General features: G+C 45.8%; 1 protein-coding gene across 4 annotated transcripts in view; it reads right to left on the bottom strand.

Annotated features, from left to right (window-relative positions):
- Positions 1 to 4,208: 4,208 nt before the first annotated feature.
- The window catches only part of numbl (NUMB like endocytic adaptor protein), a 54,445-nt gene continuing 48,099 nt past the window's right edge, over positions 4,209 to 10,554 (bottom strand). For all 4 annotated transcript variants that reach the window (XM_068585199.1, XM_068585200.1, XM_068585198.1 and 1 more), the window contains 3 exons: positions 9,715 to 9,984; positions 5,846 to 6,025; positions 4,209 to 5,757 (listed from right to left, as the gene is read on the bottom strand). In XM_068585199.1, coding sequence (XP_068441300.1) covers positions 4,580 to 5,757; positions 5,846 to 6,025; positions 9,715 to 9,984 — 1,628 coding nt within the window. In that variant the 3' untranslated portion in view covers positions 4,209 to 4,579. The remainder of the gene's footprint in view (positions 5,758 to 5,845; positions 6,026 to 9,714; positions 9,985 to 10,554) is intronic.

Genomic DNA, 10,554 nt, shown 5'->3' with positions numbered 1-10,554 from the left:
ACACTCTCTCTCTCACACACACACAGGCACACACACGCACACACACACACACAGACGTTTGTCCTAACTGCCTTGAGAATCCATTAAGATGATATTGCATTTTCAGCTGCGATCACTTCTTCTGGCGCTTTAGTTTTGAACGTACAGGAGGCCGTTTCTGCAGACTCTGGCACTTTTTCAGCAGTTATAAATTAGCCTTTCACTGTGTAGCCATGGCAACCAAGCCATCTCCATCTCCTACGTAGGCTGCTGCAACGAAGTTTAGTGGGAGGCGCTGTGGTTGTGAAGCGTTGGGGTGAAGCAGTTATTAAGAATCATGGGGAGTATAACTATGAGTAAAGAGCCATTTGGACGGTTTTAACTATGGTTTTACTATGTTTTATTAGTTAGTAGTGTTTAGATGGTACATTAAAAGTTTATTTATCTGAAGTAGAGTGCATTTTTGAACTGGAAGCGAGCCACACAGTCGCAGTACTCGATGGCTTGAGCAGATTTTCCTCAACACTGCATCCTTTTGTGCCGAGCAGCATGTGTCCTGCAAAGTGCTCTCACAGGAAGATTGAGGATGTTCCTCATCAAATGCACTGTGAAGATTAATGAGTTCAGCAATATGACCCTTTGCCTTTCACGTCCGTACAAGCAGCACGATGAATGAATGAATGAATGCATGAATGAAAGAAGAGGAGAGTTTTTACAACACTCATAAAGCTCTGCTGATCTTCCCCTCTTTGACTCCTCGGGCGGCGCACACTCACCGACTCTGTGCTCCGATCAGAGGACAATGGCCGAGTGAGAGTTACTGCTACCGCCGCTAGAGAGCTCTGTGTGTGTGTGTGTGTGTGTGTGTGTGTGTGTGAGAGCAGCCCTCAGTGTGTGTGCGCAGCCCTCAAGAAGAAAAGAGGCCTTGTCTCGTTCCATTAGTGACCTGAGCTGCAGCAGCAGCAGCGATCAGCCCGGCCGACTGGAAGACAGCGCTGGTTAGACACTTGCATCCAGAAGCTGAGTGTGTGTGTGTGTGTGTGTGTGATAACTCTGAGAGGAGAGAGCCACAACAAAATATGGTACAAGCCAAAGGAGGAGAATGAGGTGTAAACTGTTTCAATCTGCCACCAGGTCTTGTACTTTTGCTAAATGGCCACAATGTAGCCGGCACTAAAGAGCAATAACACATTTCGCGGAATAGTTTTGGGAGATTTTATGTCCTTTACTTCCCTGAGAGATGTGTGTCTCTGGTACCCGTCGTGTGGCGTAACGGTGGACTGAGAGATCGTTCCATAAAATATTCCTTCAGATGTGTTGTTGCTCTTCAGCGTCGGCTACATTGTGGCCATTTACCGAAAGTACAATACAAAGACAAGAAACATGGTGGAGGCGGATTGAAACACGATTGATTCTTCTTCCTTTTCTGTATGTCCTCATTTCTGGATGGAGTCCTTTGTGCTGATGGTTTCCTGTTCATCCAGGCTGTGGGGGAAACGTGATTAGACATGTGTTTCTGGAACCAGGAGAGCTGAAATTAGCTTCTCCCACTTTGCAACTCTATTGCTTTATATAGCGATTAGCTTTTTAAAGCCTTCCACTGACATTTAAATACAGAAAGCAGTTTAACCCGCCGCTACATTTGACTGAAACGGACGGCTTTTTATCATGTTTTACACGTTTGTCCTTAATTCACTCAAAAACTGGATAAAAAAAATAAAGAAGCGTAAAAGGAGTCCACAGTTGAGATCCCAGGACGCAGAAACAAATCGAGGAAAAGAGGTGAATTAAGAGAATGAAAAGGTCATAAAGAATAACTGATGGAAAGCTAAAAAGCCACCACGTACAAAACATGAACAGGAGTAATATTATATTACTTTATTTATCTTTTGTACAATGTAATTACAATACAAATATGTAGGTTTAAATACAAAAATTCTGTAAATAAAGATTAAAAATAAATCCCACTGGTTTGCTTCGTTACCGTCACTAAACTATATGGTTTTACAATCAAGTTGATGAGGTCATTTAGTTTGCTTTAACGCTGAACACAAGTAACCTACATTTATAATTTGAAGGGCCGGCAAAAAAAACAACAAGAGTCCGGGGCTAAAAAATATATTTTCAAAGAAAGAATAAAATGGATTTTTAATGCCGGGTTTCATCGAGTGTGACGGGGCAGACAGAGAGGGAGACATTTGGATTTGTTTTTTTAAAAAGGGGAAGAAATATTGATTTGTCCAGAAACAAAAAAAAGGGAAAAACCCCCGGGAGGACCCGAGGTATAAATCATGCCGGTGGCACATACATCTGGTGTTCTTCAGGAGACTTATCGGACTGGATCGCCGCCACAGGAAGAGACCTAATTAAACTGTGGGGAGTTAACGAGCAGGAAACCTAATAAGTGACCGTCCCACATCCATACAATTCAATTCCCAGGCAACGTAAACAGCAGCAGCATCTCTGGTCAGATTACAGTTTTTCATACAACGCACAGAAAACCTGTTCGCTACACGTCGCGTCGAAAAGCCCTTCGAGAGAGAACATTCCTGCTCTGTGTAATGTTGCATTGTTTCTTTCGCAACTCCACGTTAAAACACAGAAAGCTTTGTTGGTATCATTGAAGTTTTTGACTACATAGGGAGTCGCACATATACGTATGAGGACTGCAATTATATAAGAAGCAACATCTTTTTTTTTTTAAAAAAAGAAAGAAAGAAAAAGAGGATCAAAAGGTGTCGATTGTGAGGTTTCCGGAGCTGAGGAACATGACGCTGAAATGGACGAGGCTTCGCCTCGAGACAAAAAAAAAAGTGCTCCGGTTGTGGGCGACGCACAAATGTGTCTTTGTTCTCAATCTTTTCACTCTGTTGCTCTCTCTTTTTCCATATCTTGACTCACTTTCCTTTCTTCAAACTTCATCCATCTCATTTTCTATTAAAGGTATGACTCCATTCTCTCCTTCATTCTCTCCACATACAGGTTCGCCCTCATTTTGTTTCACTCCAGCAGTCTATTCTTGCGCTGCTCTTTGTTTTCTCTTACTTGTTTTGTCAGTCATCTAAATATCCTTAATAATTCTGCATCCGAAATAAACCCTTTATGTCTCACAGCTCTTTAATGTGCCACGCCTCGATTCAAGCTTGCTCATGTTCCTCTTCTCTTTCTACCTCACATCATCAATCATCATCTGTAATGAGTGCAGTACTACTACAGTAGTACAATAGGGGTGAATACACAATCATCCTGTACGTGATGAGGCTATACCCTGTGTTTTAACACATTGAAAGATTATGAAAGTTGGAATGTAGTGCATCGTTTTTTGTTTGTTTTTTTCCAGCTAGTTCCACAGTGTTCGTGTAGTGTTTCCACTGAGTTGTTTAAAGAGTTCCTTGGGTTGGTCTTGGAGAAGATGGCGTCCGAGGGACCGTTGTGCTGTGTAGCCCCAGAGTGTCAGTGTCCTGAAGGGGTTTCTCATGTCCCACCAACCCCTAAAGGAGGGTTTCAGCAACAGAAATGGGCTGCAGAGCCAAGATGGCGTCGCCCGCAGTGGAGCGTATATATGTGAGTGCTAACAGGTGGAAGAAGCATGCCGCTATATACACTTACTGGCTCACGTGTCGAACTGCACACACTGCTGTTCCCGGGGGGGATTTTTTTTTGGTTCCTGTTGCGTAACGTTACTGTCAGTTTCCCACAATGCATTCCCCTCTCCTCGTCTGCTACCTGCGGGTTTCCCTCATCTTTACGGTTTCGACTAAAACAAATACAAGAAAGGGGTCGAAAAACAACTCGGTCCCGGAAACACTGCTTTAAAAATTTGATTTTTTTTAAGTATATAGAACTTGTTAAAAAATAAAAATGAAGTACAATAAATAAAATAATTTGGCCATAAATCTCTACTATTAGTCAGTAAGTCCTTTCGGGTTGGTGGAAATCGGGTCTTACATCATTGGCTAGTCCTTTCGGGTATCCAAACTTTTTGCTGTGCTCGGCTAAGATCAGCATCCGTCTGATCGTCAGTCAATCGCTTCTCTGCATCTTTGCATCTCTGCACGTCTTGTGATGTCATCATATCCGCTAAATTCTCCACCAGAACTAATAAAAACATCTCATGGGTCTGGAATGCATCTGAGCCGAGTCCCTTTTTAAAGAAAGAAACCACTGAGTCGTGGCCCCCTACACCCCATAATGTCCTCAGGAGGAGGGGGGAGAGGGTGGTAAGGGGAGTGGAGGGGGGGTCACATACAGTACATCCAGGGACTTGCAGCAAGTAAAGTAAAGCCAGAGTGGAGAAGTGAAAGCAGGGGAGAGAGGTGGGAAGCGGGTGAATTCATCCCATCAAGTCTAGCGAGCGAGAGCCCTGATCCTCCAATGGCAGCCAAGCAATCCGCCAACTTCCTCCAAAGCTCTCACAGGAGTGTAAAGGAAGCAATTAAGATCATTTTAACGTCAACTCCTATGAGAGGTTGTCGCGAGTTGCTCGGCTGCCACAGGTCAGATGCGAGGGCTAACTTTAAGGACCCGCAATGGAGGCCCGACTTTCTCAGGGTTTTTAACTCCGGGGGCTAGAAGCAGCTTCGGGAGGCCAACTCTGGGCTTAAAGCTCAATCTCAAAAGTCTTTTGAAGATTGTTGGAAAACGGGTTGGCCGCTGCAGCCGGCGCCTTATTCCCGGGCTGCTGAGGCGCCGGTTTGGCCTCCAGTGCCGCCCACTTGGCCTCGAAGCGATCATCGTCTTGGGAGACGCTAGCTGCCGGAGCCGTTAGCTGGCTGCCCTCCGGCGGCCAGCTGCCGCCGCCCGCGCCACCGGCGCCGCAGTTTGCGGTGCTGTTGCTGGTGCCGTTCTGGAGCGCCATGCTGTGCAGCGGGAGGCCATTCATGGCCGTTGATAACGGCAGAGTTGGGGAGAACGGCGGCGTGGAAAACCCTCCCGGGTGCCCGACTGCACTGGGCACGCCTGAGTAAGAATGGTGGTGCCCGACTGCTCCAAGCGTCCCGACTTTAGGTCCTCCTACGGCCGCGCTCATGGCTGCGCCTGCACCGGATGAGCCCGCGGCGGTGCAGAAGACGTTAGCCACCATTTGCGACGGCGTGATGCCGACCACGGGTACGCTGGCGTTGGGATATGTCATACTGCTGGCCAGGCCCGGCATGTAGGTCTGCATGTGCGCGAAAGCCGGCTGGACAGGATGGCTGGGGAACATTCCCACGGGAGCTGGGGTGGTGTCAAAAGCCAGGGGGAAGGGTTGCATGGAGTTCGGAAGAGAGCCCGGGTGGCCGGGGAGGGAGGACTGCATCATGGAGACGCCAGTCATGCTCGGACCGGACATCGTGGGAATGGACATGGAAGGTAGAGACATAGGGGGGCCTGACATTGGGGGGCCAGGTATGAGAGGAACTGATGATATCGACATGGGTGGTAGGGGCATCGGCGCCTGACACAGCAGACCCGACGGGCCCGACAGGAGAGGTTTAGGGCAAAGGGGCAAAGGGACTGCGGACGCCGGGCCAGCTGATATGACTGCCTGACTGCCGGACATCTGCTGACTCGACACCGAGGGTGGACCCGGGATGATGGGGATGGCGGGGCCGGAGGGAGGAGTCTGTTGAGCATTGACAGCCTTGGAGACCTCTTCCAGCCATCTCTCCGCCTCGGAGGGCGTGCGCCTGTGTCCGCTCTGCATGTGTATCTGCATCTGCATCTGCATCTGCATCGCCGCCGAAACGGGAGGAGGAGAGTGGAGCGGAGGCTCCGGCTGGCCCCAGGAAGAAGTGCCTGGACAGATAAAGTTTTAAGACTTAGACCAACACTTGCGTTCAGTTCAGAGCGTGCTCTGTATTTGACCCTTTTTCTTCTTGCTTACCCTGCATTGGTCCAGGCGGTGGAGGCAGCGCAGGGGGCACAGTGCAGGTCGGGGGGCCATTTGCAGGCAAAGGAGGGTCGGAGAAGAGCTCCTCCGATGGATTGGTGAAGGAGTTGTTGATCTGGCTGCACAGGGCGTTCACGCTGTAGTCTTCCTCACATGCCAACCCCATATCCACATCTGGTAGGAGCGAGAAAGGGACACAGAGAGGGGGTGGAAAGGTCGGAAAGGAGAGAAAGACAATGAAGACAAAAGACGAGATGGAATGGTGGACAGAAAGGATTGTGGAGAGGGACGAACAGACAAAGAGAGAAAACATTTTTTAAACGGAAACGGTGAAAACGTGACCTAAACAGCATAAAAGAACACAAGATTCTCAATATTTCAGATACTTTTTATCAAAATATACTAAAATGCAATAATACAAGACAAGGCAAATTGAAGTACTCTTCTTTTATTTCTCATGAAACAAAAAACAGGCCTCATGTGGTGGACCCTGAAAAAAAAGGCTCAATCGGGTGAAAAATTCGGGAATCGTCACTAAAACATGATTAAAAATATAAATAATGGCGCTATGAACTCGCTCTTTGATCCATCCGATCCTGGGACATGTCAGCTTTTTCCCGTAAAGGAAAAGTCTCCTACCTCGGATAACGTCTGTGAGCAGCATGAAAAATTACGTAACCGCCATCTCTCGAGTGAAAGTCACTCGGCGTTTACATCCTAGTGTTTAAAACGTTCACACTTAAGTCCCAAGCATGTGTGCGTGTCAAGCGAAAAACGATGCAAACAACTGTATCGAGCATCTGGCGTTACGTTCACGTACGTTGGCCCGATTACGTCGTTGCCTGGTGCGTCTCCTGCATTGGGAACGACTCCAACGGAGGTGAATTTGGATCAGCTTATCCATGTTTTTAAACCAACTGTAACTGATCCCACCGGCGAGGGATTAGCCGGAATGATGTTCCTGTCTGAATTTGGGTTTTAACCTCTCCTGCACACACCGCAGATATAAATAGATAATAATATCCAATTCCCTGTTCCTTGTCCCAGGCCTCCGAGACAGAGGAATTGAGTTTCTTCCTCTGCTACCTCCTTCTCTCCTCCGCTCCCTCATCCTCGCTGTCTCTTGCCGCCCCATCCACGCTCTGGTCGACATGCACGGTCGCCCAAAACACTTGCTGACATTTCTGACATTGTGGTTTCATTTCATAACACGCACATGCAGAGGAAGGAATGTAAAGAGCCGTGGGATTGAAGCGAAGTAAAAATTACTGCACGTTTCCCACGGAAAGGCCCATTGTGGGTCAAAAACCCCCAAACCTTTACAAGCCCACTCATCCATCACATGCATATCTCTCTCATCTGTGTGTATTGTGTGGCTACACGCCTTGAGTTATGTTGCAGGGTGCAGAGGGCGCTGGAGGCATGTGTAAGGTCTCTCATTAAAGACTTCTCTGAGTTTTTTTCCTGCAAAGAGAGACCGACCCCGATTGTCTCCTTTTAGTCAATGTCCCGCAGAGTTTAGAAGCAGTCTGTGGACCTCACGTGTGTGTGTGTGTGTGTGTGTGTGTGTGTGTGTGTGTGATTCTCTCAGTGCAGTTGCAGGTTAAGGGGCCGATAGACGGCTCGCTCAAGGCTAACCAGAACAGCTGATCGGCCACACAAATCAATACACACATTGTTCAGAGAGTCACAAGGGAGCGGGGAGGCAGTGTGAATGTGTGCGACTGTGTGCGTGTGTGTGTATGTGGATATATACTTAGATAATCGAAGAGAAGGAAATGAAAGCAGCTGATATGAGTGAGAGTGGGAGTTGAATGTTGTGGTTCAGTATTTCAGTCAACTCGCTCGTCTCTCCTAATGACTATAATCAGCCCCGGTGAGCGTCCTGATCCGGTGGCACCACGCTGTGTGGGTGTGTCCATGTATGCGCGTGCCTCCGAGGGGTAAGTCAGTATTATTTGTCCTCAGTAAAAAAAAATAAAAAAAGAGCTTTCAGAGCCGCACAGACCCGGCTATCAGCGCCGGCGCTTAAAAGCGTTAATAACAGCACTTCACATTTCACATGACTGCCTTTTTTTGTCTTGGCCTGCGTTCAATGGAGGATCAGCGTTGGGATGAAAGTGAAGAATTACACATTGTCTGCAGGAAAAACGCAAATAACTACAATTACCGCCCGGCGTTTGTATGTATCCGTCAACGAGCCGGGCCGCAGTTTATCAGTGAGAAAACGTCATCGCTTCCTACGTTTATCCTGCTAGACTCTGTGGGAAATTACTTTATGAATTCCTGCGTTACGGGAGAGCGGGGCCACGGTAACGTTGAGCTTCGGTTTACCAATTTCTGCCAAATGTGAAGAAATACTTGAGGGATGTGCAGAGGTATGGGCAACATGTAAAACGTGTAATCAGAATCAGAATCAGAACCATTTATTGGCGAGTAAGTTTGCGCACAGACGAGGAATTTGTCCTGGCAGAATGTGCTCAACATTTGAAAACAACAACACTAAACAATGAACATTTAACTATAGAAATTAAAAAAATAAAATAATAAAATAATAAAAAATAAAATAAGAAATAAAGCCGTATACATATATATAAAGCCATATATATATGGCTTTATTTCCTCTTATTTTATTTTTTTAAATTTTATATATATATATAGATAGATAGATAGATAGATAGATAGATAGATAGATAGATAGATAGATAGATAGATAGATAGATAGATAGATGATATAAAATAAAGTATAAAAATGTAGATAAAAACAAGTAAATAAGTAAGTAAAAACAAGTAAGTAAATAAGTAAAGATACAACAGTAAAAAACGAACAATAATAATAATAAGTAATTAACGTGCACGGAATGAAGTTATAGATTTGTAAAAGCCTATAACGGGTAAAGCCTCCAGATAAAGGGACGTGAGGAATGCAAAAAATGCATCCGACATGTGCCGATGGTTTATCCTGCAACATGTTTGCTGGGACGTCCTCAGATGGAGGTCACCGGAGCGAAATGGAAAATGTAATAATGCTCCAATCAGCAAACAACAATGACGTTAGTGGAACAACTGAGTCCCACATGTGTTGCTTTCTGTTTGTGTGCACAGGCAGCAGTAATGTTCCTGGACTTCTTTGAAAAACAAAATAACAATTTAGGGATTTAAGTTTGCGAAATCCCTCTGGAACAAAAAAAAAAAAAGGTTTGAGGGAGGGATTCCAGCTGATTTCACTTTATGAATTAAATGTGGATCAATCATCGGTCAGGCCAGTTAATATCATGAAGTATTCAGTGTAAGAGATTGTACACACATTATTTGGTGGTCTAAACTATAAAAGAGTGCAAGAGCATTTATTCCACAAACAACGAAGAGTGCATATCTATTTCTATATGGTGCGCTGTATATTAATATATGAATGGAACGATAACCTGGACTTTGCCACCAAATCACACAATAAGTTGCTCGATTTCTACATTTGTAGATCCAATGTAAATATTCATGCTTTCTTTTTATTGCACCCTATTTCATGTTGAATGTGAAATGTTACGCAGGACAAATTCCTCGTACGTGTGAACTTACTTGGCAACAAATGGTTCTGATTCTGATTCTAAAATTGTGGCAAGAGAAGAAGAACGTTGCCTCCTGTTAATCAAAGGCTCTCTGTCTTTGAGCACACAGCTGCTAGATGCAGAGTTATTACTACTGGCAGCAACTCTGTTGCTGTTGAGGCGCTTTATGAAAACCAGCTCGGCTTCATTGTGAAGGAATGTTTCTGCAGAGAGGTGACGGCAGCAAACGGGTCGGGTCCAGAAGGGTCAGCGGGTCACCGCCGCCGCCACGTAGCATACGAGAGCTCCTCCACTCACCGGGGTTCTTGTCCTGGAAGTCGGTCTTGCGCTGCAGCGTGGACGGCAGGTCGTTGAGGCGGAGCGACAGCTGCCTCTTGAAGGGAGAGTTCTTCTGGCTGAGGGCCGGGAACCCGCGGAACGAGCCCTGCCGCACCAGCTGCTCGATGGGCGCGTGGCGCCGAGGGATGGCGTGAGGCCCGCCGGGCTCCGGGCGCTCCATGGGGGACGCCGCGCCCTCGGGCGGGGACGCCGTGCCGGGCGGCAGGGCTGGGATGACAGAAGGTTGTTCTGGGAGGAGGAAGTTTGGTGCACGGTCATTTCTAGTTCAAAACCCCATCACACATATAAATCCATGGAGGTGACTTCTTAACCCTTTTGGATTCTCCCATGCCCATTTTAAGTCCCAGCATGCCCCATTCAGACAATCTTTTGGCATAAAATACGTAATGTTTCCATTTTTTTAACCGAACAACACAGTTTTTTGACTGAAACTCCTTCCTAACAGGCCAAGACTTTGTTTTATTGTGATTTGTGTTGCAGATTCTGATTCTTTAGGTCCTTATCTTTCTAAAAATGTGTCTTATTGACGCTCCAGTATGCAGGTAGATTTGTGTCTTTTTTACCCAAGACAACTTTTTTTAAGTAAATTATCTCCAAATCTGTGCTCTCAATTTAAAAAATTGCTCTCAAAAAAAAAAAAAGCTCTAAAAAAAAAAGCTCTCAAAACTAAAATTTGCTCTCCAAAAAAAACAAAAAAAAAAACGCTCTAAAACAAAATACGCTCTAAAAAAAAAAAAAAAGCTCTAAAAAAACTGTGTGTATTATACGTTAGGCTTTTTTTTTTTTGAGCAAACTTTT

This window comes from Clinocottus analis, unplaced genomic scaffold (genome assembly GCF_023055335.1).
Source record: "Clinocottus analis isolate CAN_PGR_092001 unplaced genomic scaffold, fCliAna1.0.p SCAF_2, whole genome shotgun sequence".
Classification (NCBI taxonomy): Eukaryota; Metazoa; Chordata; class Actinopteri; order Perciformes; family Cottidae; genus Clinocottus; species Clinocottus analis.
This window is presented reverse-complemented; position numbering and strand designations above follow the sequence as displayed.